This window comes from Balaenoptera ricei, chromosome 20 (genome assembly GCF_028023285.1).
Source record: "Balaenoptera ricei isolate mBalRic1 chromosome 20, mBalRic1.hap2, whole genome shotgun sequence".
In the NCBI taxonomy this organism is placed as follows: Eukaryota; Metazoa; Chordata; class Mammalia; order Artiodactyla; family Balaenopteridae; genus Balaenoptera; species Balaenoptera ricei.
In genome coordinates, this window is record NC_082658.1 from 17,952,796 (window position 1) to 17,980,569 (window position 27,774).

The following is a 27,774-nucleotide window of genomic DNA, read 5'->3' on the forward strand; positions in this document are numbered from 1 at the left end:
CCACCCTACCCCCAACGCTGTTTTACTGCGCATGTGCAGCCCAACTCCTCCACCACCACCCACCCGGACGCGTACGTGCGCGTTCGCGCCGCTCACACTTCGGCGGCGGGCGCGTGCCCTGGAAAATTCCACTCCCGAGCTAGCTCCGCCCTATAAACCTCCTTTCCGGCCCCAGGCTTTTTACTGTCTCCATCCCGGCTGCCTTTGCGTGAGCAAAATGGCAGTCCCCGTGCCGCGGGGTTTGTCTCGCTTATCCAGGGCTTTAGGATGGTGGTCTCGGCAGGTGGGTAGGGACGGGGTAGATAGGAGTCTAGGGGCTGGAGCGGAACAGAGTGGAGGGAAATACTCGCTTTGCAGTTGTCCTTGGTGAACTTGGACGTTACAGGTCGTACTTAGGCTAGGGAAGAGTTGAGGTAGACGAGACATAACTACTTAACTATGTGGCGGAGTGGGGAGAGCCTCGGTAGGGCCATGAGAGCGGTCAAGTTCTCGGGGATTAAGTTTCTCCGGTTTGGTCTGGGTCTGACTGGCCTGGGGTTGTTAAAGGGGAAGAGGTAATGGTTGGAAGGTGGGTTCGCTTCCCGTTGATTTTTATAAATGTCCTTAATTGAACAGTAGCTGTAAAGAAGGGAGTCTCGTACCTGCCTGAACAAACCTCATGGTCAGAGAGGAAAGAGACCTGGCCTTTGAAGAGCTTATTGATCAGTTGGGAGCTAGAACGACAGAATAAAGTTTACATTGAGGCTCCCAATAGAACGAGCAGAATGGAATCTGAGTAAATGTAGAGGAGATGCCAAGAAGAGGACTTTTCTTCTGCTCATTTCAGTATTGGGTTGGTGTTTAAGTTCCCCATCAGACTGAGCGTTCTTTGAAAGCAGAAGTCTTGCTTTCATCAACTCTGCATCTCTAGGAGTTGGCACAGTCCTATACTATGGAAAGTACTAAATAAAGGAAAGCCTTTAGTAAACGTTGAATGGTGTTAGTTAAAGTTGCTTACTGGCTTTTAGTAAGAGACACCCATAATTGTTAAGATAGTTGTGCATTTTACCCCGTGATATGTGGCTTTGTAATTGTTCCTAAGTCATTCTTTGGATGTGCCCATTCTGTCTTTGCTTACAGTTTGTACAAGATTGATTTTTTTCCAGGTTACCTAACCTTTTTCTACCATCCTCCAGCCAGTCCTGGTGACTCAGTCCACAGCAGTATTTACAGTGAGAACTAAAAAACGTTTCACACCCCCTACTTACCAACCCAAATATAAATCAGAAAAGGAGTTCGTAGAATATGCCCGGAAAGCAGGACTGGTCATTCCTCCAGAACATTTGGAGCGTCCCATACATCTGGCCTGTACAGGTGAGACATGGTATTTCTGAGACCCTGGCCCAATCCCCTTCTGTCAGAGATCTTCTTGGAAAGTGGAATGATTTGGAGTATGAATGATAGCATTTAATTAACTACAAAATCGGTTCAGTCTCAATCATTTGTATACGTTATATTTCGTGAGGTCATCTTTGATCTTGTTTTCACACTATTCCTAGAAGACCAGGGTAAAACTTCTCCATTTTTTTTTTTTTTTTTTAAATATTTTATTTATTTATTTATTTATTTATGGCTGTGTTGGGTCTTCGTTTCTGTGCGAGGGCTTTCTCCAGTTGCGGCAAGTGGGGGCCATTCTTCATCGCGGTGCGCGGGCCTCTCACTGTCGCGGCCTCTCTTGTTGCGGAGCACAGGCTCCAGACACGCAGGCTCAGTAATTGTGGCTCATGGGCCCAGTCGCTCCGCGGCATGTGGGATCCTCCCAGACCAGGGCTCGAACCCGTGTCCCCTGCATTGGCAGGCAGATTCTCAACCACTGTGCCACCAGGGAAGCCCAAAACTTCTCCATTTTTGTACAAGAAGAAGCTGAGGCTCTAAGAGAAGACTGAAATGATCTTATTCTACTTTTTCTAATGCAAGACGATTCCCTTTACATGGAAGTCTATTTTGTTAGTCTATTTTGTATCCAGGAGCCCTCCCAATGTTTTATGACCTCAGGATGACTTTTTCTCAATCTTTCAATGCTTTTTTAGTTTTCTCCGTCTCTCTTTACAGCTGGTATCTTTGACGCCTATGTTCCTCCTGAGGGTGACGCCCGAGTGTCATCTCTTTCTAAGGAAGGACTGGCACAGAGAACTGAGCGATTGAAGAAGAATGTGACATCACAATTATCGTAGGTGTCTGAGACAGCTGGGAGTCAGAATAAAAATTTCTTGTTGCTGCTTAATCCAGAGAGGCCATCTTGGGTTAATTGCATTGGCTGTAACTCCCTTGATAACTTGACAGTATATTCTTTCTCTGTAATAGAGCTAATGTATGATATGGGCATTCTGAATCGTAGCATCTCAACCTTGATTGGCCGTTTTTGTCATATCATTTAGGAAGTTCACATTGAAGTTTGTAGGACACTTTCTTGATCACATATTTTAAAATTTAAAGTAATAATAAGAGAGAGCATATTTTTATGAGAAATACCTTAGAGTTTAAACTTAAGAGAGTAAGAAAAGCCAAAAAGGCTTAAAAAGACAGATGTGTTCTAGGGAGCTAACTGGGCTTTAGTTAAGGAGCAGAGCCAAAACTTTCTTCTGAAAGAGACTTTCAGTATCTGTCACTCTAGCTCTAACTGTATCTAAATGATAGGTTCTTAGGGTCATATATAGATTTCTATGCACAAGTGTACTGAGTCAGTGTTAATTCTTCATGTGGCCATAACCTGTTTCTCTAAATACAGATCTTATCACATCAACTTTTCTGTCTCAGACTCCTTTGTGGCTCCCTGTTATCTGAAGAATAAAATCCAGATTTCTTCAGTGGTATTCAGGGCTTTTTATAATTTGGCTCTTGCCTTCCTCTCCACCATCATCTCCTTATTCCATTTTTCTCATCCTAAACTTTAACATTTCCAAACTAATTGCCAGTTCCTTGACAAATGTTGTGCTGTGTCTCTTTGCACATCCTTTCCTTTGCCTGAAAAATGTCTTTTTCTCTCAAGCGTTGTGTCTGCTTTTTTTTTTTTTTTAATTAATTAATTTTTATTTTTGGCTGTTTTGGATCTTTGTTGCTGTGCACGGGCTTTCTCTAGTTGTGGTGAGCAGGGGCTACTCTTCGTTGCGGTGTGGGGGCTTCTCATTGTGGTTGCTCTCTTGTTGTGGAGTGCGGGCTTCAGTAGTTGTGGCATGTGGGCTCAGTAGTTGCGGCGCACGGGCTTAGTTGCTCCATGGCATGTGGGATCTTCCTGGACCAGGGCTCGAACCCATGTCCCCTGCATTGGCAGGTGGATTCTTAACCACTGCACCCCCAGGGAAGTCCCGCTCTTTTTTTAATAATGGAACTCCCAATCCTTCCCTCCCCCACCCCCTTTGGCAACCACGAGTCTGTTCTCTATGTCTGTGAGTCTGTTTCTCTTTCATAGATATGTTGTGTGTGTGTTTTGTTTTTTTTTTTTGGCTACACCACGCGGCATGTGGGATCTGAGTTTGCTGACCAGGGAACAAACCTGTGCCCCCTGCAGTGGGAGCGCAAAGTCTTAACCACTGGACCGCTAGGGAAGTCCCTGTGTTGTATTTTAGATTCCACATATAAGTGATATCATATGGTATTTGTCTTTCTCTTTCTGACTTACTTCGCTAAGTATGATAATCTCTAGGTCTGCTTTTAATCTCTGTCTGCTTTTAAGCCTTCCCTGACTTTTTGGAGCTGCCTTTGTTATAAATGTAACTGTACGCATATTCTTACTGCTTCTGATAACTCTGTATTGCAATGATTTCCTCTCATGTATTTCTCTCCTGGCCTAAGAGCTGTTTGGTGGAAGGGTTCATGATGATGATGAACAGAGCACAGGTGGTTTTATTATGGAGTTATTATCTAGGGGAGGAAACCAGTTATTAAATACTGATTGTACACAAATAATTACAGATATGGTGAAGTATGAGTGCTGTGGGAACATATGGCAGGGAAAGATAACTTGGTCTGGGAGTTAAAGGTAGGCTTCCCTAAGGAAATGACATTTAAAGCTGGGACCTAAAGGGTTGCTTGGAGTTAGCTGAGTAGAGGGGTATAGTGAGGAATAGCATTCTAGGGAGACAAAACAGTACAAGCAAGGCTCTGAGGTGAAAAGTGCAAAAGAGTGGATTTTATCAAATGCTTTTTCTCTGATTGTTGAGATGATCATGTGATATTTGTCCTTTATTCTGTTGATATGGTATATTGCATTAATTGATTTTTTTAGTGTTAAACCATTCCTGCATTCCTGGGATAAATTCCACTGGGTTATGGTGTCCCCCATCCTCTTAATATAGTTATAGTAACACTTTGATTAGATCAGGATTCCCTGTTTACATTATAACTACGAAAATGCTATTGACAGCAGAGTCATGCAGTACATTATTATTACATTTCCTTTCCTGCATAATAGTTTCTTTTTCTGGTGTCAAGTGTCTTTTTTTCTCATTTGCTTATGGAACCCCTGGTTGTGTTAATTTTCTCTGAGTACATAGAAAACGTTAAGTATTTTATCAATCCCATCTTCAAGAAGAAAGCCCTTCTGGAGCCTTCTTACCTATTTCAGTCTGGATTGGTCACTCTTTAGGCTCCCTGTACATCGTGGGATCTACTTTTATCATCATCCTGATACTCCTTTTGCCTTGCTCTTATGTGTATTCCCTGTTTTGTGGATTTTACATCTCTCTCTTTCATGGTTCATTCAGTTATTTTGGTGGCGCACATTCCCCAGCAGCTTCCTGAGAAAGGGTGGATGGTAGATAAATGAGATCTTGCAAGGCTAAGGAAAAGTCTTTTTTTTAGTCTCCCACTTCATTTATAATTTTCCCAGGTATAGAATTCTGGGCTGGGAGTCATTTTTTTCTCAATTAAAAGCACTGCTCCATTGTCTTTCTAACTTCCTTTTTTTTTTTTAATGTTTATTAGGCTGTGCCGGGTATTAGTTGCAGCATGAGGGATCTTTGTTGCGGCATGCAGGATCTTTAGTTGCGGCATGTGGGCTCTTTTAGTCGCAGCATGCGGGATCTTAGGTGCGGCATGCGGGATCTAGTTCCCCAACCAGGGATCGAACCCGGGCCCCCTGCGTTGGGAGCACAGGGTTTTAACCACTGGCCCACCAGGGAAGTCCCATCTTTCTAACTTCTAATGTTGCTAGTTAGAAGCCCAATGTCTTTCTTTTTTCTTTTTTTTTTTTTAATAAATTTATTTTATTTATTTATTTATTTTTGGCTGTGTTGGGTCTTCGTTTCTGTGCGAGGGCTTTCTCTAGTTGTGGCGAGCGGGGCCACTCTTCATCGCGGTGTGCGGGCCTCTCACTGTCGCGGTCTCTCTTGTTGCGGAGTGCAGGCTCCAGACACGCAAGCTCAGTAGTTGTGGCTCACGGGCCCAGTTGCTCTGCGGCATGTGGGATCTTCCCAGACCAGGGCACGAACCCGTGTCCCCTGCATTGGCAGGCAGATTCTCAACCACTGTGCCACCAGGGAAGCCCCCAATGTCTTTCTGACTCTTGAGCCTCTGTATGAAACCTGTTTTTTCTTTCTTAGTGCTTATAGGATGTTTTTTTCAATGCCAAAATTCTGTAATTTCACTATGAGAAGCTTTGGTCTTTATTTTTTATTTTTATTTATTTATCTTTTTAAATTTAAATTTTAATATTTGACTGCATTGTGTCTTTGTTGCTTTGTTGAGAAAGCGTGCTGGCTATCTCTAGTTGCAGTGAGTGGAGGCTACTCTTCGTTGTGGTGTGTGGGCTTCTCATAGTGGTGGCTTCTCTTGTTGCGGAGCACGGGCTCTAGGCGCATGGGCTTCAGTAGTTGCAGCATGCGGGCTCGGTAGTTGCGGCACTCGGGCCCTAGAGTGTGCGGGCTTCGGTAGTTGTGGTGCGTGGGCCCTAGGGCACACGGGCTTCAGTAGTTGTGGCGTGCAGGCTCAGTAGTTGTGGTGCATGGGCTTAATTGTTCCGTGGCTTGTGGGATCTTCCAGGACCAGGGATCGAACCCGTGTCCCCTGCATCGGCAGGTGGGTTCTTAACCACTACACCACCAGGAAGTCCCAGCTTTGGCCTTTCTTTAGAATGATTGATTTAAGTGTGAGTTAGAAGGTTGAATTTACGGGACTTGGCACATTCAAAAAACAATTATTGAATAAATGGACAGACATTAATGGACGTAAAGTAAGCTGTAAGTCATGGAAATTGTGTGAAGTCTTCTTTAGAAATGATTCTGATGCTTAATTTTACAGAATCCGGAGGATAAGAGAAAGTGATCCTAATTTTAAAATAAAGGACTTCCCTGAAAAAGCCCAGGACATCTTCATTGAAGCTCACCTGTGTCTAAACAAGTACGTGAACTCCCTGTCTTATATCCATTATGTTCTCAGTAGCTATTATTCTAGGCACAGGTTTTTTTTTTTCCTTTAGGTAAGAGTTCTAGAGTGGGAGATGTTCCTCTGTGGGAAATAATTGGAGCCTGGAGCTGTCCTTGACTCCTCTCACTGCTTCTGGGCGTTTTCACCATTTGGTCTGGCTCAGCTCCACTGGCAAGTGTTGAGACTCTGCTGAACGGCTATTTTCACCCTCCTGATCCCTAATTCATCCTGACCCTTTTTGTGTGTTTGTCTTATATATGTACATTTCCTTTCCTTAATTATTTTGAATAAGTTTCTTTTAAAAATTTCCAACTTTTTCTTGATTGAACCAGGGGAGAAAAGTCAGGGCTGCTAGGTAGATGAAAAATCAACATGAGGGGCCTGGAATAATCTTAAGTGCTAGTCCTTGGACTGTTGCTGACATTCTTTGAACTGTAGCTTGCTGTGGCTAGGCTTCAGGTAGGATCCCAAACCTATACTGTCAAATCCATTAATTATTTCTTTTTACTTTTATTTGTTTAAAAAAAGTGTTTGATTGTGAGATATTTCAAACATATAAAAAAATACCTTGCAAGGTAATAGATGTTTACATTTTGCCGTATTTGCTTCTGAATGCCTAACTGGGGGAAGAGACAGGGATAAAGCATTATAGATACAGCTAAAGCCCCATCTCCCCATTCTTTTCCTTCCTAGAAAGAACCACTATCTTCCCTATTACTCTCATGCACATTTTTATACTTTCACCACATGTACATGTGTATAAACAATGTACAGTATTGTTTAATGTGTTGTGAAAATTTACATGAATGATGTATTTTTTTGAAACCTGCTGTGTTTATTGTTCAGTGTAGTTTTTTTTATATTTGATATTTTTTTCCTACCACATTATTTTTTGCATTCTAGTTACCATGATTTTTCTTTGTTTCTTTTTTTCCTTTCATTTGTGGTATTGATATAATTTCCTTCTAACTTTTTTATTCCTTCTACTTGTTTGGAACTATTACATCCTACTTCTGTTCTTATAATAGTTATTGTTAAAATGTTTAGCATGTATTGTTGACAATATCACAAGAAGCTTCAAACACTTGAATTTCAGTCACTGCCTCATACATCTCCTGTGTTATTGTTATTTAGTTTTTTTAGTTCTACCTTGTTGTTATTTCACTTGCATTTTTTATTTTTGTTTTTTTCCCTCCACTTCATTTTTTTATTTTTATTTTTTTGAAATATTCAATACATATATTTTTTTGATCACGCCATGTGGCATGACAAGGGATCAAACCCACGCCCCCTGCAGTGGAAGCATGGAGTCTTAACCACTGGACTGCCAGGGAATTCACCACTTCATTTTTTAAAAAAATATATTTATTTATTTGGCCACTCTGGATCTTAGTTGCAGCATGCAGGATCTTCGTCGCTGCATGTGGGATCTTTATTTTTTTATTTTTTTTTTTGAATTTTTGAATTTTATTTATTTTTTTATACAGCAGGTTCTTATTAGTTATCTATTTTATACATATTGGTATATATATGTCAATCCCAATCTCCCAATTCATCCCACCACCACCACCACCACCCCCGCCACTTTCCCCCCTTGGTGTCCATACATTTGTTCTCTACATCTGAGTGGGATCTTTAGTTGCAGCATGTGGGATCTGACCAGGGATCGAACCTGGGCTTCCTGCGTTGGGAGCATGGAGTCTTAACCACTGGACCACCAGGGAAGTCCCCCCACTTCATTTTTGTTTATTTATTTAAAATATTTATTTATTTATTTTATTTTTGGCTGCATTGGGTCTTAGTTGAGGAACGCGAGATCTTCGTTGTGGCATGTGGGATCTTTTGTTGCAGTGTGCAGGCTTCTCTAGTTGTGGCTCACATGCTCAGTAGTTGAGACACGAGGGTTTAGTTGCCCCGCAGCATGTGGGATGTTAGTTCCCCGACCGGGGATCAAACCCACATCCCCTGCATTGGAAGGCAGATTCTTAACCACTGGACCACCAGGGAAGTCCCTCCCCCACTTCATTTTTAAAGGATGCTTTCATTGGGTGGAGAATTCTAGGTTGGTTGGTAGCTTCTGTCAGCATTTAAAAAAAAAATAAAATAAATGTATTTATTTATTTATTTATTTTTTGGCTACATTGGGTCTTCATTGCCGCGCGCGGGCTTTCTCTAGTTGTGGCGAGCAGGAGCCACTGTTCGTTGCGGTGCGTGGGCTTCTCATTGCAGTGGCTTCTCTTGTTGTGGAGCACGGGCTCTAGGCGCGTGGGCTTCAGTAGTTGTGGCATGTGGGCTCAGTAGTTGTGGCTCGCCGGCTCTAGAGCGCAGGCTCAGTAGTTGTGGCGCACGGGCTTGGTTGTTCTGCAGCATGTGGGATCTTCCCAGAGCAGGGCTCGAACCCGTGTCCCCTGCATTGGCAGGCGGATTCTCAACCACTGTGCCACCAGGGAAGCCCCTCTGTCAGCATTTTGAAGATGTCATCTTTTGGTTTCTGTTGATTCTGTTGAGAAGTTAGCTATTTTTTCTTGTTCCTTTGAAGTTAAAATTTCTTTTTTTCTCTGGCTGCTTCTAAGTTTTTTTTTCCTCTGCCTTCAGTGTTCAGCAGTTTACTGTGATGTACCTGTGTGTGTGTGTGTGTGAGTGTGTGTGTATCTTTATCTTGCTCCAGGTTCCTATTGCTTTTTAAATTTGGGTGCTTTTTTGGTTAGTGTTGAAAAAATTTAGAACATCTCTTCAAATGTTTCTTCCGCTCTACTTTCCTGTCTCCTTGTGTTGCTCTGAATACACATACATTAGATATTTTCAGTGTGCCAGATGTCTCTTAGGGCTCTTTTCTTTATTTTCCAGTCTTTTTTTTTTCCCCTCCAGCTTCATTCTCGATGTTTTCTGATCTTTCTTCCTGTCCTCTCTTCAGTTGTATCAACTCTGCTGTTAAGCCTGTCTGTTGGGTTCTTAATTTTGTACTTTTCACTTTTGATTTAGTGTGTGTGTGTGTGTGTGTCCAGTTCTTTGCTAAAATTCTCCATTCTGTCATCTAATTTCTTGAACATACTAATTATTTTAAAGTCTGTGTCTGATAAAATCTGTATCTTCTATAGGGCTGTTTTATTTTTTTTTTTCTTTTGGTTTTGGTTAGTTCTTACCTTTTTATACGCCTGCATTTTTTTTTACAATAGATATTTTATTTAAATTTTTATTTTTTGGCTGTGTTGGGTCTTCATTGCTGCATGCAGGCTTTCTCTAGTTGCGGAGAGCAGGGGCTACTCTTCGTTGCAGTGCGCGGGCTTCTCATTGCGGTGGCTTCTCTTGTTGCAGAGCACGGGCTCTAGGCGCGTGAGCTTCAGTAGTTGCAGCACACGGGCTCAGTAGTTGCGGCACAGGGGTTCTAGAGCACAGGCTCAGTAGTTGTGGCGCATGGGCTTAGTTGCTCTGCGGCATGTGGGATCTTCCTGGACCAGGGATCGAACCCATGTCCCCCGCATTGGCAGGTGAATTCTGAACCGCTACACCACCAGGGAAGTCCCTACAATAGATATTTTTAAAAAACTAAAAATATAACCATTTATTTAAAAATTATCAGTTTCAAAAGGGCTTTTATTGATGTTAGTAAAAATACGTATAATATAAAATATACCATTTTAGAGTATAATTCAGTGGCCCTTAAGTACATTCACAATGTTATACAATCATCACCACCATCTGTTTCCTGAAATTGTTCATCATCCCAAGCAGAAACTCTGTACCCATTAAGCAATAATTCTCCATTGCTGTTTCCTCCCAGCATCTGGTAACATACATTCTACTTTCTGTCTCTATGGATTTGCCTATTTTAAGTACCTCATATAAGTGGAATCTTACAGTATTTGTCCTTTTGTGACTGGTTTATTTCACTTGGCATGATGTCTTCAAAGCCCACCCATGTTGTAGCATGTATCAGAATTTCCTTCCTTTTTAAAGCTGAATAATATTCCATTTTATGTATATACCACATTTTGTATCCCTACATCTGTTGGTGGACATTTGGGTTGCTTCCACCTTTTCATTATTGTGAATAATACTTTTACGAACACTGGTGTACAGGTTTGAGTCTTTTGAGTATATACCTAGGAGTGGAATTGCTGGATCATGTGGTAATTCTGTGTTTAATTTTTTGAGGAACCACGGTCTTCCGTGGTAGCTTTGCCATTTTACATTCCCACCACCAATGCACACGGGTTCCAGTTTCTCCACCTTGTTACCAACATTTTATTTTCCATTTTTTGGATAATAGCCATCCTAATGAGTATGAAATGGTATCTCATTTTGGTTTTGCTCTGCATTTCCCTAATGGCTAGTGATGTTGAGCATCTTTTCATGTGCTAGTTGACTATTTAGTATATCTTCTTTGAAGAAAGGTCTAAAGTTCTTTGTCCATTTTTCAATTGGGTTAGTATTTTGATACAGAGTTGCAGGAGCTCTTTATGTGCTCTGGATATTAATCCCATATCAGATATATGCTTTGCAAATGTTTTCTCCCATTTTGTGGGTTGTCTTTTCACTCTCTTGGTGGTGTACTTTAATGCACAAAGGTGTTTAAATTTTGTTTTGTTTTTTTTAATTTTTTATTTTATTTATTTATTATTTTGGCTGCGTTGGGTCTTCGTTGCTGCGTGCAGGCTTTCTCTAGTTGTGGCGAGCAGGGGCTACTCTTCGTTCCAGTGCGCAGGCTTCTCATTGCAGTGGCTTCTCTTGTTGCGGAACACGGGCTCTAGGTGCGCAGGCTTCAGTAGTTGTGGCTCACGGGCTTAGTTGCTCCGTGGCATGTGGGATCTTCCCAGACCAGGGCTCGAACCCGTGTCCCTTGCATTGGCAGGCGGATTCTTAACCACTGTGCCACGAGGGAAGCCCAAAGGTGTTTAATTTTGACGAAGTCCAATTTATATGTTTTTTCTGTTGTTGCCTGTGTTTTTAGTGTCAAATCCTACAAATCATTGCCAAATCCAGTGTCATGGAATTTTTCCCCTATGTTTTCTTCTAAGAGTTTTGAGATTTGACTCTCACATTTAGATCTTTGATCCATTTTGAGTTAATTTTGCATACGATGTCAAGTAAGGGTCCAACTTCACTCTTTTGTATATAGATACCCAGTTTTCCCAGTCCTGTTTGTTGAAGGGACTGTCGTTTCCCAGGGAATGATCTTACAGCCTTGTTGAAAATCAGTTGATCATATATGTGAAGGTTTGTTTCTGGGCTCACCATTCTATTCCATTGGTCTATGTGTCTATCCTTATGCCAGAACCACACTGTAATGGAATTGTTTTCTTAATTTCCTTTTCTAGTATTCATTGCTAGTATATAGAAATAAAACTGAGTTTTGTATGTTGATTTTTTTATCCTGCAACTTGGTTGAATTTTTTTATTAGCTCTAATACTTTTTTGTGGAACCTTTAGAATTTTCTGCATGTAAGATCATGTCATCTGCAAACATACTTTTTACATCTTCCTTTCCAATTTGGATGCCTTTTATTTCTTTCTCTTGCCTAATTGCTCTGGTTAGAACTTCTGGTATTATGTTAAATAGAAGTAGTAAAAGCAGGCATCCTTGTTTTGTTTCTGATCTTAGGGGAAAAACTTTCAGTCTTTCACCATCGGGTATGATACAGCTGTGGATTTTTCTTTTTTTTTAATAGATTTATTTATTTATTTATTTTTGGCTGCATTGGGTCTTTGTTGCTATGTACAGGCTTTCTCTAGTTGTGGTGAGTGGAGGCTACTCTTTGTTGCAGTGCGTGGGCTTCTCATTGCAGTGGCTTCTCTTGTTGCGGAGCACAGGTTCTAGGTGCACGGGCTTTAGTAGTTGTGGCACGCAGGCTCTGGAGTGCAGGGTCAGTAGTTGTGGCACATGGGCTTAGTTGCTCTGTGGCACATGGGATCTTCCCGGACCAGGGCTCGAACCCACGTACCCTGCATCGGCAGGCAGATTCTTCATCTTGTCTATCTTTCTGTAACTGTGGTTTTTGGTCCACAGGCTTGTAGTTTTTCTTGCTTCTGCTGTCTGCCCTCTGGTGGTTGAGGCTATCTAAGAGGCTTGATGGGAGGCTCTCCAGGCAGATTCTTTACCACTGCACCACCAGGGAAGTCCCTGTGGATTTTTCTTATGAGGCCTTTATTGTGTTGAGGAGCTTTCCTTCTACTCCTAGTTCATTGAGTGTTTTTATCATGAAAATGTGTTGGATTTTGTCAAATGCTTTTCTTGCATCAATTGAGATGTTCACATTGGTTTTTTCTTTCATTTTATTAATGTGGTGTATTACATTGATTTTCTATGTTAAACCACCCTTGCGGGACTTCCCTGGTGGTGCAGTGATTAAGAGTCCACCTCCCAGTGCAGGAGACATGGGTTCGATACCTGGTCTAGGAAGATCCCACCTGCCGAGGAGCAACTAAGCCTGTGCGCCACAACTACTGAGCCTGTGCTCTAGAGCCCATGCACCACAACTACTGAAGCCTGTGCGCCTAGAGCCCGTGCTCCGCAACAAGAGAAGCCACTGCAGTGAGAAGCCTGCGCACCACAACGAAGAGTAGCCCCCGCTCGCCGCAACTAGAGAAAGCCTGCCCGCAGCAACAAAGACCCAGTGCAGCCAAAAATAAATAAATAAAATTTAAAAAAAACATCCTTGCATTCTAGGGATAAATCTCACTTAGTCATGTTGGGTAATTCTTTTAGTATGATGCTGAATTTGGTTTGCTAGTATTTTGTTGAGGATTTTTACATTTATATCCATAAGGGATATTGGCCTGTAGTTTTCTTTTCTTGTGGTGTCTTTACCTGGCTTTGATATCAGGGTAATGTTGGCTTCATAGAATTATGAAGTGTTCCCTCCTCTTCACTTGATGTTAATTCTTCTTGAAATGTTTGGTACAATTCACCAGTAAAACCATCAGGTCCTGTGCTTTTCTTTTTGGGGAGGTTGGTTATTGATTCAGTTGCCTTGTTGTAGATTTATTCAGATTTCCTTTTTTCTCTTGAGTCAGTTTTGGTAGCTTGTGTGTTTCTAGGAATTTGTCCATTTTATCTAGGTTATCCAGTTTGTTGGCATACAAGAGTATTCTCTTATAATCCTTTTTTACTTCTGTATAATCAGTAGTAACGTTCCCACTTTCATTTCTGATTTTAGAAATTTGAATCTTCTCTCTCTCTTTTTTTTAATCAATCTCGCTAAGTTTTGTCCATTTTGTTGATCTTTTAAAGAACCAACTTTTGGTTTCATTGATTTTCTCTATTGTTTTTATGTCTCTATTTTGTTTTTCTCTGCTCTAATCTGTATTATTTCTTTCTTTCTGCTAACTTTCAGTATAGTTTGGTCTTCTTCTAGTTCCTTACAGTGTACAGTTAGGTTATTAATTTGAGATCTTTCTTTATTAATGTAGGTGTTTGCAGCTATAAATTTTCCTCTTAGCACTGCTTTTGCTATATCCCATAAGTTTTGGTATGTTGTGTTTTCATTCTCATTTGTCTCAAGGTATTTTCTAATTTCTCTTGTGCTTTCTTCTTTGACCCATTGGTTATTTAAGAGTGTGTAGTTTATTTTCCACATATTTGTGAATTTTCCAGTTTTTCTCCTGTTACTGATTTCTAGTTTCATTTCATTGTGATCAGAAAAGATACTTTGCATGATTTCTATCTTTTACATGTATTTAGGCTTGTTTTGTGGCTGAACATATGGTCTATCTTGGAGAATGTCCATGTGCATGTGAGAGGGATGTATATTCTGCGGTTGTTGCATGGAGTGTTCTGTATATATCTGTTCATTGGTATTTTAAGTCCTCTATTTCCTCATCAATCTTCTATCTGATTGTTCTTTCCATTATTGAAAGTGAAGGATTGAAATTTGTAATTATTATAAAACTCTTATTTTCCCCTTAATTTTGTCAGTTTTTGCTTTATATGTTTTGGGACTTTGTGTTAGGTATGTATATGTTTATAATTATATCTTTTTGATGGATTGAACCCTCTATCAGTATATAATGTTCTTCGTTGTCTCTTATAATCTTTTTTCGGCGTAAAGTCTGTTTTGTCTAACAGTAATATTGCCACCCCAACTGTCTTTTGGTTACTATTTGTATGAATATTTTTCCATCCTTTTACTTTCAGTCTTCTTGTGTCTATCTAAAGCGAGTTTCTTGTAGATGGCATAAAGGAGGATTATTTTTTTTTTGTTAGTGAATCTGCCAATCTCTGTCTTTTAATTAGAGAGTTTAATACATTTACATGTAAACTAGTTACTGATAAGGAAGGAGGTCTGCCATTATTATTTTCTGTATGTTGTATGTGTTTTTTGGTCTTCATTTCCTCCATTACTGCCTTTTTTTGTATTTAGTTAATTTTTTAATAGTGTACCTTTCTGACTCCCTTTTTTCCTTTTTTATATATTTTAAAATTATTTTCTTAGTGGTTACTTTGGGAATTAGCATTAACATCTTAACAGTCTAGTTTGAAAAATAACAACTTAGTTTCAGTAGTATACAAACTTTCTGCATCTCTGTATCTCTGTCCTGTCCCCTTTGCTTTGTTATTGTCACAGGTTGTGTCTGTATACGTTGTGTGCCCATAACATAGGTTTGTAATTAATGTTTTATGCATTTGCCTTTTAAATCATATAGGAAAAAAATAGGAATTACAAATCAGAAGTACAATAATACTGGCTTTTATATTTACCTATATAGTAACCTTTATCAATGTTCATTATTTTTTCTTATTGCTTTAAGTTACTGTCTAGTGTCCTTTCATTTAGGTCTGAAAAACTCCCTTTAGCATATCTAGTAGGGCAGATCTACTAGAAATGAACTCTCTCAATTTTTGTTTATCTGAAAATATCTACAGTTCTCCTTCACTCTTTTTTTTTTTTTTTTTGGCTGCAACTTGCAGCATGCAGAACTTCCCTGACCAGGGATCAAACCCGCGTGCTCTGCAGTAGAAGCGTGGAGTCTTAACCACTGGACCACCAGGGAACCCCTCTCCTTTATTCTTTTTTTTTTTTTTTAAAGATTTATTTATTATTTATTTATTTAATTTATTTTTGGCTGCGTTGGGTCTTAGTTGCAGCACACGGGATCTTCGTTGCAGTGTGCAGGCTTCTCTAGTTGTGGCGTGCGAGTTTTCTCTAGTCGTGGAGCGCAGGCTGCAGGGCGCGTGGGCTCTGTAGTTGTGGCACACAGTCTCTCTAGTTGAGGTGCGTGACCTCAGTAGTTGTGGCATGCGGGCCCAGTTGCCCCGTGGCATGTGGGATCCTAGTTCCCTGACAAGGGATTGAACCTGTGTCCCCTGCATTGTAAGGCATATTCTTTACCACTGGACCACCAGGGAAGTCCCTCCTTTATTCTTAACGGATAGTTTTTCAAACTGTAGAATTTCTTGGTTGACAGTTCTTCTATAAATGTATTTATTTATTTATTTATTGGCTGCGTTGGGTCTTTGTTGCTGCGTGCGGGCTTTCTCTAGTTGCGGCGAGTGGGGGCTACTCTTCATTGTAGTGCTCAGACTCCTCATTGCGGTGGCTTCTCTTGTTGCGGAGCACGGGCTCTAGGCTCATGGGCTTAAGTAGTTGTGGCACGCGGGCTCAGAAGTTGTGGCTCACAGGTTCTAGAGCGCAGGCTCAGTAGTTGTGGCACATGGGCTTAGTTGCTCTGCAGCATGTGGGATCTTCCCAGCCCAGGGATCAAACCCATGTCCCCTGCATTGGCAGGCGGATTCTTAACCACTGCGCTACCAGGGAAGTCCCGACAGTTTTTCTTTTAGGACTCTAAATACATCATCCCACTGTCTTTTGGTCTCCATTGTTTCTGATAAGAAATCAACTATAATCTTTTTGAGGATCCCTGGTATGTGATGAGTCACTTCTCTTTTGCTGCTTTTAAGATTTTCTCTTTGTCTCAGTCTGGATTTCTTTGAGTTCATTCTGCTTGGAGTTTGTCGAGCTTCTTAGATGTGAATATTCAAGTCTTTTATCAAAATTGGGGTGTTTTCGCCATTCTTTCTTTCTTTTTTTTGTAAATTTTTAAATTTAATTTATTTATTTTTGGCCATGTTGGGTCTTCGTTGCTGCACGCGGGCTTTCTCTAGTTGCGGCGAGCGGGGGCTACTCTTCATTGCAGTGCATGGGCTTCTCATTGCGGTGGCTTCTCTCGTTGTGGAGCACGGGCTCTAGGTGCACAGGCTTCAGTAGTTGTGGCACGCGGGCTCAGTAGTTGTGGCTCACGGGCTCTAGAGCACAGGCTCTAGTTGTGGCGCACGGGCTTACTTGCTCCGCGGCATGTGGGATCTTCCCGGACCAGGGCTTGAACCCATGTCCCCTGCATTGGCAGGCGGATTCTCAACCACTGCGCCACCAGAGAAGCCCTCAGCCATTCTTTCTTTCTTTCTTTTTTGTTTTTTTTGGCCACACCAAAAAAAAAGTTCCCTGACCAGGGATTGAACCCGAGCCCCCTGCAGTGGAAGCATGGAGTCTTAACCATCGGACCACCAGGGAAGTCCCTTCAGCCATTATTTCTTCAAATGTTTTTTTCTGCCACCTCTTTCTTCTCCTCTGGGACTCTGTGATATGTGTGTTGGTGCACTTGACGGTGTCCCACAGGTCCCTCAGGCTCTGCTCATTTTTCTTTATTCTTTCTTCGTTTTGCTCCTTAGACTGGATAGTTTCAATTGTCATATCCTCAAGTTAGCTGATCCTTTTCTGCCTGCTCAGATCTGCTGTTCAGCCCCTGTAGTGAATTTTTAATTTCAGTCACTGTACTTTGCAACTCCAGAATTTGTTTGGTTCCTTTTCATAATTTCTGTCTCTTTATTGATGTTCTTTTTTTTTTTTTTAATTTTTGAATTTTATTTTATTTTTTTATACAGCAGGTTCTTATTAGTTATCCATTTTATACATATTAGTGTCTATATGTCAATTCCAATTTCCCAGTTCATCACACTACCACCTTCCCCCCCATACCACTTTCCCCCCTTGGTGTCCATACGTTTGTTCTCTACATCTGTGTCTCAATTTCTGCCCTGCAAACCAGTTCATCTGTACCATTTTTCTAGGTTCCACATATATGCGTTAATATATGATATTTGTTTTTCTCTTTCTGACTTCACTCTGTATGACAGTATCTACATTCATCATTCATCCACGTCTCTACAAATGACCTGATTTTGTTGCTTTTTATGGCTAATACTCCAGTGTATATATGTACCACATCTTCTTTATCCATTCGTCTGTCGATGGGCATTTAGGTTGCTTCCATGACCTGGCTATTGTAAATAGTGCTGCAGTGAACATTGGGGTGCATGTGTCTTTTTGAGTTATGGTTTTCTCTGGGTATGTGCCCAGTAGTGGGATTGCTGGGTCATATGGTAATTCTATTTTTAGTTTTTTTTAAGGAACCTCCATACTGTTCTCCATAGTGGCTGTATCAATTTACATTCCCACCAACAGTGCAAGAGAGTTCCCTTTTCTCCACACCCTCTCCAGCATTTCTTGTTTGTAGATTTTCTGATGATGCCCATTGTAACTGATATGAGGTGATACCTCATTGTAGTTTTGATTTGCATTTCTCTAATAATTAGTGATGTTGAGTAGCCTTTCATGTGCTCCTTGGCCATCTGTATGTCTTCTTTGGAGAAATGTCTCTTTAGGTCTTCTGCCCGTTTTTGGATTGGGTTGTTTGTTTTTTTGATATTGAGCTGCATGAGCTGTTTGTAAATTTTGGAGATTAATCCTTTGTCAGTTGCTTCATTTGCAAATATTTTCTCCCATTCTGAGGGTTGTCTTTTCGTCTTGTTTATGGTTTCCTTTGCTGTGCAGAAGCTTTTAAGTTTCTTTAAGTCCCATTTGTTTATTTTTGTTTTTATTTCCTTTTCTCTAGGAGGTGGGTCAAAAAGGATCTTGCTGTGATTTATGTCATAGAGTGTTCTGCCTATGTTTTCCTCTAAGAGTTTTATAGTGTCCAGTCTTACATTTAGGTCTTTAATCCACTTTGAGTTTATTTTTGTGTATGGTGTTAGGGAGTGTTCTAATATCATTCTTTTACGTGTAGCTGTCCAGTTTTCCCAGCACCACTTATTGAAGAGACTGTCTTTTCTCCATTGTATATCCTTGCCTCCTTTGTCATAGATTAGTTGACCATAGGTGCGTGGGTTTATCTCTGGGCTTTCTATCCTGTTCCATTGATCTCTATGTCTGTTTTTGTGCCAGTACCATATTGTCTTGATTACTGTAGCTTTGTAGTATAGTCTGAGGTCAGGGAGTCTGATTCCTCCAGCTCCGTTTTTTTCCCCTCAAGACTGCTTTGGCTATTCGGGGTCTTTTGTGTCTCCATGCAGATTTTAAGATTTTTTGTTCTAGTTCTGTAAAAAATGCCACTGGTAATTTGATAGGGATTGCATTGACTCTGTAGATTGCTTTGAGTAGTATAGTCATTTTCACAATATTGATTCTTCCAATCCAAGAACATGGTATATCTCTCCATCTGTTTGTATCATCTTTAATTTCTTTCATCAGTGTATTATAATTTTCTGCATACGGGTCTTTTGTCTCCCTAGATAGGTTTATTCTTAGGTATTTTATTCTTTTTGTTGCAGTGGTAAATGGGAGTGTTTCCTTAATTTCTCTTTCAGATTTTTCATCATTCGTGTATAGGAATGCAAGAGATTTCTGTGCATTAATTTTGTATTCTGCAACTTTACCAAATTCATTGATTAGCTCTATTAGTTTTCTGGTGACATCTTTAGGATTCTCTATGTATAGTATCATGTCATCTGCAAACAGTGACAGTTTTACTTCTTCTTTTCCAATTTGTATTCCTTTTATTTATTTATTTTCTCTGATTGCTGTGGCTAAGACTTCCAAAACTATGTTGAATAATCATGGTGAGAGTGGACATCCTTGTCTTGTTCCTGATCTTAGAGGAAATGCTTTCAGTTTTTCACCATTGAGAGTGATGTTTGCTGTGGGTTTGTCGTATATGGCCTTTATTAGGTTGAGGTGGGTTCCCTCTATGCCCAGTTTCTCTGGAGAGTTTTTATCATAAATGGGTGTTGAATTTTGTCAAAAGCTTTTTCTGCATCGATTGAGATGATCATATGGTTTTATTCTTCAGTTTGTTAATATGGTGTATCACATTGATTGATTTGCGTATATTGAAGAATCCTTGCATCCCTGGGATAAATCCCACTTGATCATGGTGTATGATCCTTTTAATGTGTTGTTGGATTCTGTTTGCTAGTATTTTGTTGAGGATATTTGCATCTGTATTCATCAGTGATATTGGTCTGTAATTTTCTTTTTTTGTGGTATCTTTGTCTGGTTTTGGTATCAGGGTGATGGTGGCCTCATAGAATGAGTTTGGGAGTGGTCCTTCCTCTGCAATTTTTGGAAGAGTTTGAGAAGGATGGGTGTTATCTCTTCTCTAAATGTTTGATAGAATTCACCTGTGAAGCCATCTGGTCCTGGACTTTTGTTTGTTAGAAGATTTTTTTTTTTTTTTTGGCTGTGTTGGGTCTTCGTTTCTGTGCAAGGGCTTTCTCTAGTTGTGGCAAGCGGGGGCCACTCTTCATCGCGGTGCACGGGCCTCTTCACTATTGCGGCCTCTCTTGTTGCGGAGCACAGGCTCCAGACGCGCAGGCTCAGTAGTTGTGGCTCACGGGCCTAGTTGCTCCGTGGCATGTGGGATCTTCCCAGACCAGGGCTCGAACCCATGTCCCCTGCATTAGCAGGCAGATTCTCAGCCACTGTGCCACCAGAGAAGCCCTGTTAGAAGATTTTTAATCACAGTTTCAATTTCATTACTTGTGATTGGTCTGTTCATATTTTCTATTTCTTCCTGGTTCAGTCTTGGAAGGTTATACCTTTCTAAGAATTTGTCCATTTCTTTCAGGTTGTCCATTTTATTGGCATAGAGTTGCTTGTAGTAGTCTCCTAGGATGCTTTGTATTTCTGCATTGTCTGTTTTAACTTCTCCTTTTTCATGTCTAATTTTGTTGATTTGAGTCCTCACCCTCTTTTTCTTGATGAGTCTGGCTAATGGTTTATCAATTTTGTTTATCTTCTCAAAGAACCAGCTTTTAGTTTTTTTGATCTTTGCTCTTGTTTTCTTTGTTTCTGTTTCATTTATTTCTGCTCTGTTCTTTATGATTTCTTTCCTTCTGCTAACTTTGGGTTTTGTTTGTTCTTCTTTCTCTAGTTCCTTTAGGTGTAAGGTTAGATTGTTTATTTGAGATTTTTCTTGTTTCTTGAAGTAGGCTTGTATAGCTATAAACTTCCCTCTTAGAACTGCTTTTGCTGCATCCCATAGGTTTTGGATCGTCGTGTTTTCATTGTCATTTGTCTCTAGGTATTTTTTGATTTCCTCTTTGATTTGTTCAGTGATTTCTCGGTTATTTAGTAACATATTGTTTAACCTCCATGTGTTTGTGTTTTTTACGTTTTTTTCCCTGTAATTGATTTCTAATCTCCTAGCGTTGTGGTCAGAAAAGATGCTTGATATGATTTCAGTTTTCTTAAATTTACTGAGGCTTGATTTGTGACCCAAGATGTGATCTATCCTGGAGAATGTTCCGTGCACGCTTGAGAAGAAAGTGTAATCTGCTGGTTTTAGATGGAATGTCCTGTAAATATCAATAAAATCTATCTGGTCTATTGTGTCATTTAAAACTTGTGTTTCCTTATTAATATTCTGTCTGGATGATCTGTCCATTGGTGTAAGTGAGGTGTTAAAAGTCCCCCACTATTATTGTGTTACTGTTGATTTCCTCTTTTATAGCTGTTAGCAGTTGCCTTATGTATTGAGGTGCTCCTATGTTGGGTGCATGTATATTTATAATTGTTATATCTTCTTCTTGGATTGATCCCTTGATCATTATGTAGTGTCCTTCCTTGTCTCTTGTAACATTCTTTACTTTAAAGTCTATTTTATCTGATATGAGTATTGCTACTCCAGCTTTCTTTTGATTTCCATTTGCACGGAATATCTTTTTCCATCCCCTCACTTTCAGTCTGTATGTGTCCCTAGGTCTGAAGTGGGTCTCTTGTAGACAGCATATATATGGGTCTTGTTTTTGTATCCATTCAGCAAGCCTGTGTCTTTTGGTTGGAGCATTTAATCCATTCACATTTAAGGTAATTATCAATATGTATGTTCCTATGACCGTATTCTTAATTGTTTTGGGTTTGTTTTTGTAGGTCCTTTTCTTCTCTTGTGTTTCCCACTTAGAGAAGTTCCTTTAGCATTTGTTGTAGAGCTGGTTGGGTGGTGCTGAATTCTCTTAGCTTTTGCTTGTCTGTAAAGCTTTTGATTTCTCCATCAAATCTGAATGAGATCCTTGCTGGGTAGAGTAATCTTGGTTATAGGTTCTTCCCTTTCATCCCTTTAAATATGTCATGCCACTCCCTTCTGGCTTGTAGAGTTTCTGCTGAGAAATCAGCTGTTAACCTTATGGGCGTTCCCTTCTATGTTATTTGTCTTTTTTCCCTCGCTGCTTTCAATAATTTTTCTTTGTCTTTAATTTTTGCCAATTTGATTACTGTGTGTCTCAGCGTGTTTCTACTTGGGTTTATCCTGTATGGGACTCTCTGCGCTTCCTGGACTTGGGTGGCTATTTCCTTTTCCATGTTAGGAAAGTTTTCGACTATACTCTCTTCAAATATTTTCTCGGGTGCTTTCTCTGTCTGTTCTCCTTCTGGGACCCCTATAATGCGAATGTTGTTGTGTTTAATGCTGTCCCACAGGTCTCTTAGGCTGTCTTCATTTCTTTTCATTCTTTTTTCTATATTCTGTTCCACAGCAGTGAATTCCACCATTGTGTATTCCAGGTCACTTATCTGTTCTTCTGCCTCAGTTATTCTGCTATTGATTTCTTCTAGTGTATTTTTCATTTCAGTTATTGTATTGTTCATCTCTGTTTGTTTGTTCTTTAATTCTTCTAGGTCTTTATTAAACATTTCTTGCATCTTCTCAATCTTTGCCTCCATTCTTTTTCCGAGGTCCTGGATCATCTTCACTGTCGTTATTCTGAATTCTTTTTCTGGAAGGTTGCCTATCTCCATTTCATTTAGTTGTTTTTCTGGGGTTTTATCTTGTTCCTTCATCTGGTACATAGCCCTCTGCCTTTTCATCTTGTCTATCTTTCTGTGAATGTGGTTTTTGTTCCACAGGCTGCAGGATTGTAGTTCTTCTTGCTTCTGCTGTCTGCCCTCTGGTGGATCTATTGATGTTCTTATTTCATACATTGTTTTCTGATTTCCTTTAGTTCTTTGTCCATGGTTACCTTTATCTCAGTGAGCATAAGTAAGATAGTTGATTTAACGTCTTTGGCTAATAATTCCAGTGTCTGGGCTTCCTCAGGGATGGTTTCTGTCAAAAATTTTTTTCCTTTGGATGGGCCATACTTTCGTGTTTCTTTGTATACTTTGTAATTTTTTTGTTGAGAACTGGACATTCTGAGTATTTTTATGTGGTAACTCTGGAAATCAGATTCCTCTGCTCCTCAGGAATTGCTGACTTTGCTCATCAGTGCCACTGCCATCCATTTGTGACTTTTCCAAACTAGTATTGCTAAGTGTGTATTCTTTGTTGTGGGTAGTCATTGAAGTTTCTGTTCCATTATCTCTGCAGTCAGCCAGTGACCTGACAAAGATTTCCTAAATTGTCTGGCTGAATAAAAACAAAACAGGTGTTCTTGGTCCTTTATCCCTTTAAATCTGTTGGTGGGAAAAGCTGCTGCAGCCAGCACGGCTGAAACCATGACATCATCTGCTCTGGTCTCTCTGCAATCCACCAGCCTGACCAAAATGTGCAACTCAAATTTTTGGAGGGAGGGGTCCCTACTGCCTGCCCTTGCACCAGCCATCCACTCCAGGAACGCAGGCCACTGTCCCCACCAGTAATGGCAGGGCTGAGGGAAAGAGGAGGGTAGGTGGTTTGCACATGTTCTTAAATTCGAGATCACTGGCTTCTCCCTTCGTCAAGCACTCCCCTAGTTGTTATAGGTGTCCAGTCAACATCCAGAGTTCTGAAATTGTGGTTCTGGTTATTTTTTCTAATTTATCAGTTGTTTCAATGGAGGGACCCAACCCTAGTGCTTCCTCCTCTGTCATTTTGCTTGATGTCTGTGTCTGTTGATTTTGCTAGCTTCCAAATGTTTTGTAATGTTTCATTGTGAGCTCGTCTGCAATGGAGAGTGTTTCTTCTGAGGGAATTCCAAACAATCTAAGTTATGAATATGATCCCAGAGAGGTTTTTGGGGTGTTTCTGCCAGATACTCTAGGGATATCATTGGCCAGGTATCAGTTTTTATGTTAATTTCTTAGCTTAGGAATTCTTACATCATACAGATACCATAAATTCTGTGTCCACCTGTGGGTATAATGTGGACTTAGGGCTTTAATTTTTTGTGGGAGTTTTTTTAATTTGTTTTTTAGATTCCCCACCCCACCCCACCCCACCCTGCCCAAGCCCTAGACTGAGGGAAACTTTATATCTAGGTTGGTGGACTATTTTCTAGTTTCCCTTTCCTGCAGGTACAGGACTCTTTTTGAGGGTCATAGCTTTATACAGGGATCTCAGTTCCAACTCCCTGTCCTTCCAGCATCCAAGGTTTTAGGAAAAGTCAAGCTCTAGCCATCAGATCCTATTTCTAGATCCCTAAATCATCTCTGTGCTGTTGTGGTATCAGGTTGTATTCTTTCCATTCTGCTTTTAATTCCCTCTTCCTTTCTGGCATCTAAGGACTTACCTTCCTTTCTTGTGAACTAGGCTAGAGATTTTTAAATGTGTGTGTGTCTGTGTGTATTATATTCTCTCCAACCTTTCTGGATGTTTATAGTGGGAGCAGTTTCACATAAGCTCAGTCCATTACGTTGCCCAAAGCAGATGTCCTCCTTTTATTTTTCAGGGTAAGTTCTATTGCAAAATACTGAGTGAACTCAAAAAGGGGAATTTATTTCTACTGAAGATTTCTAGGCCAGGACAGTGACGAGGAAGAATTTATTCTGAGGTGGCAGGCGTGGTGGTTGTGGGAGCTGTCACCACACCTCAGTCTAGTCTAGTCTAGAGCTACAGTGGGGGAAATGACTCGGAATCTTTTGTATTTGGAATAGAAGTGGAGGGGAAGCAGATAGAACTAATCCATTACCCACTCTGGGATTAGAGACACAATTTTTCAAAGGGCAAAGACTTAAACTGCTCAGAAAGTATTAAATTGTGGGGAAAAGTCATGAATGTGTATCTGAAAGAAACTAATCTGTGGTCTTAGGTTTATTTGAAGCCCTTCAGTTAGGAACCCTCCTAAAGTCTAATATGTACAGGAGCTGGGGTTTGCCAACTATTTTCTTACTGTTACTACATAGAATCAGCATAACTAGGTCACTCTGGCAGCAACAAAGATCGGGCAGGGGGCAGTTTTATGTAGAAAAGACCAGAAAAAACAGATGGTTATCTTCTGGCTAGGTTCAAAGATGAATGTGTAAGAAATAAGGCTAAGCAGTTGGTATTGATGATGTGTCCATGGTAAGAGGAGATAAATTGAGCTTTTGATTGTTATTTGTGTTGGATTTTGTTCCAGCTTAGAACAAACATCAGTCCCCACGTCCCAGTGAGGGCTTCTTGCCCATCTCAAGGAGGTGTAGTAATTTCAGAGAAATTTCTTTCTGCTCCTGAGATTCAAACGTAACTTTACGCTGCTCGTAGATCTCACGGTTTTCTGGTAAATCATGTGGTTCTTCATCTTTGGACTAGGACTGGGACTTAGTATGTTATCTGGCTTATAGCAGGTGTGCAGAAAATGTTTATAAATATGAAGGGACTTGTTTTCCATTTTCAGGGCCATTTTCAGCTTTCATACATGGTATCATGAAAGCAGGAGTCAGTGATACATATCTCTTTCCTTTTTAGCTCAGACCATGACCGGCTTCATACCTTGGTAACTGAAAACTGTTTTCCGGTAGGTTCTTATCTTCCTTAGAACTGTGGGACCCCTGAGTAGACAGATTCTAGATATCACCTCTGATTTTCTTAAGGATCAGTTTTGAGAGTGCAGGAAGTTTAAGGCAAAAGCTGAAGTTCCATTATTTTTGGCTGAATGATAATGACTTGATATGGACTCTGGTAAAGGCCATGCAGATGAAGAAAGAGGAAGTCCCTCAGCAAGCAGTACTGAGACTACAGATCCTGAGGTGAGGGTATGGTCACATTAGGCCAGCCCTGCACATACCTATACTACAATAAAGGATTTAACCAGTGTTCATGGGGCTTACATTGGGTGGTAACAGGGGTGCTAGGTACTCTGGGAGACCCCTAACAATGAGGACTTTGTGGTTCAGTTAGAGGTTCAAGAATAAAAACTTCAGTTTCTATCAGTTTTACTTCATCTCCCCAGGGACAAGTATAGCTATCCTAGTCTTAGCAGGTTAGCCTTTATAAAAGGCTATAAAATTCCTATAAAATCCCACCTTTCACTGCCAAAAGGTGAGAGGAAAAAAAAACAAACGTGTGCAGTCAACAGAAATGCATGCAATAATGAGCAGATTATGAAAGTGTGTAGGAGGGATAATGGTATATTAGGTAAGCTGGCAGTTTGGAGTGTGGTCTTCATTCATTTGGAGAAGGGTCCTCAAGGAGGTAGGTGGGTCTTGAGTTGTGATTTAGAAATGGAAAGAGAGTTGTGAGGTGAGCTTGAGCAGTAGCTTAAGGTGAGAGAAAATAAGCACCAGAGAGCATTTGACGGGAAACGTTGCATGTTGACTGTGGTATTGCAAGAAGAGCAAGCGTGGAAATAAGCACCAACTTCCCTACAGGGAGGGAAAAATCCAGTTGAACTATTCTCCTCTGCCCTCAGGACATGGTCTGGGACATCAAATACAAGACCGTCCGCTGGAACTTTGTAGAATCTTTAGAGCCACCCCAGGTGGTGCAGGTTCGCTGTTCAAGTCTGCTGAAACAGGGCAACGCGTATGGCCAGGTCACCATCCGCATGCACACCCGGCAGGTAGAGGCACCAGTCTGCTTTCCTCCCAGCTTTCTTCACTCTCAGGTTGGGCACCTACCTCTGAGTCCTGGGTACAGCTGCCCGGGACTGTGAGTTCTAAGGAAAGGTTCACCATGGTCTTTCTTACCTTGTCACTGCACCCTTCCCACTGCTGGATGTTAGCTCTACTAAAACAGGTGTGGGGATATTCTTCCCCACCCTTCCTGGACTCCCTCCCACCTCCTTCCACCACCCCGCCCCCCCGCCCCCCAGTCAAAAACCCTCTAAGAGTAAAGTGTCAGCGGTTGATCTGTTAGTCTAGATTCAGAATTAAACAACTCTGAGGACTAACCGACTAGATGTGCTTTCATCCTTGCAGACTCTGGCCATCTATGATCGGTTTGGCCGGTTGATGTATGGACAGGAAGATGTGCCCAGGGATGTCCTGGAGTATGTTGTCTTTGAAAAGCATCTGGTGAATCCCTATGGGAGCTGGAGAATGCATGGCAAGATCATTCCCCCATGGGCACCCCCTAAGCAGCCTATCCTTAAGGTAAAGCAGCTTGCATGGTTGAAGACATGGCATCCTAAGCCACTCCTGTTGGGCTCCACCTAGTGGACAGAGAGGGTAATGCACCACCAGGAAGAGGAGTCGTCTTGTTGGCGGTGGGCACGGAGGTGGGCGTGGAGGCGGGCATGAATCTCTTAGGTAAGCCATGGACTTGGATAGTAGATAACTCAGCATCCTGCTCTTTCAGACCGTGATGATCCCTGGCCCCCAGATGAAACCTTGGGAAGAGTATGAAGAGCCACAAGGAGAGGCCCATAAGCCTCAGCTAGCGTGATGGCAAAAGTGACTCCTCGGGTGAAGCATGGGTGCTGAGGTGGCTCGGAGCTGTGAAGTCCGGGAGTCTGGGAGCTGTGAAGTCATCCATTTTCTTCATGCTGTAGAAAGAGCTAACTTTGTTCTCTCTTGCCCTGCTTGGGTCTTTTTAGCAGTCTCATCCTCAGTAACCGCTACTGATGGTTAGGCCCTGGTGGGTTGGTCCTGTGCACAACAATGGACCTACTTCTTCTTTTTTTAATCTTATATCTAGCTTCTAACTCCAGATGAAAAACAGTATGTTTCAGAGAACATCTGATACCAGCTTTTCCCGCAGCAAGAACTGTCAGGAGCAAACTGGCGGAACTTTCTTTCTAATTACAGGGCAGGATCAGAGTTTGAAATAAAACACTGTCAGGTATTGGACAAATGTGGTGGGTTCTGTGTATTTCTCCTGGTTCAGGATGGAAGTAGACCAGCCTTCAGAGGGCAGAAGTGGAAGTTATCTTAATTGTGAGTGATGTGACTTACAGGAAATCCAGACTTGGGAAAAATAATTCGTGTT

At 41.0% G+C, this 27,774-nt stretch overlaps 1 protein-coding gene across 2 annotated transcripts; it reads left to right on the forward strand.

Moving 5' to 3' along the window:
• The first annotated feature begins 177 nt into the window (after nucleotides 1-177).
• MRPL45 (mitochondrial ribosomal protein L45) lies at nucleotides 178-27,639 on the forward strand. 2 transcript variants are annotated; one of them, XM_059906858.1, is made up of 8 exons: nucleotides 178-283; nucleotides 1,176-1,353; nucleotides 2,092-2,209; nucleotides 6,277-6,375; nucleotides 25,315-25,363; nucleotides 26,258-26,407; nucleotides 26,766-26,939; nucleotides 27,145-27,639. In XM_059906858.1, exons 1-8 carry the CDS (start codon nucleotides 218-220, stop codon nucleotides 27,229-27,231), a joined length of 921 nt encoding a protein of 306 aa, XP_059762841.1. In that variant the 5' UTR covers nucleotides 178-217; the 3' UTR covers nucleotides 27,232-27,639. The 2 variants fall into 2 exon arrangements, with proteins under 2 accessions (XP_059762841.1, XP_059762840.1); XM_059906857.1 differs by lacking the exon at nucleotides 6,277-6,375 and having other exon boundaries at nucleotides 179-283.
• Nucleotides 27,640-27,774: the final 135 nt, after the last annotated feature.

What these genes read in the sequence shown, in the direction of transcription:
- MRPL45 (XM_059906858.1), top strand. Translation starts at nt 218, where the DNA reads ATGGCAGTCCCCGTGCCGCGGGGTTTGTCTCGCTTATCCAGGGCTTTA. An exon ending in TAGGATGGTGGTCTCGGCAG is followed by an intron (nt 284 to 1,175) that starts GTGGGTAGGGAC and finishes ACCATCCTCCAG; the next exon opens with CCAGTCCTGGTGACTCAGTC. An exon ending in CATACATCTGGCCTGTACAG is followed by an intron (nt 1,354 to 2,091) that starts GTGAGACATGGT and finishes CTCTCTTTACAG; the next exon opens with CTGGTATCTTTGACGCCTAT.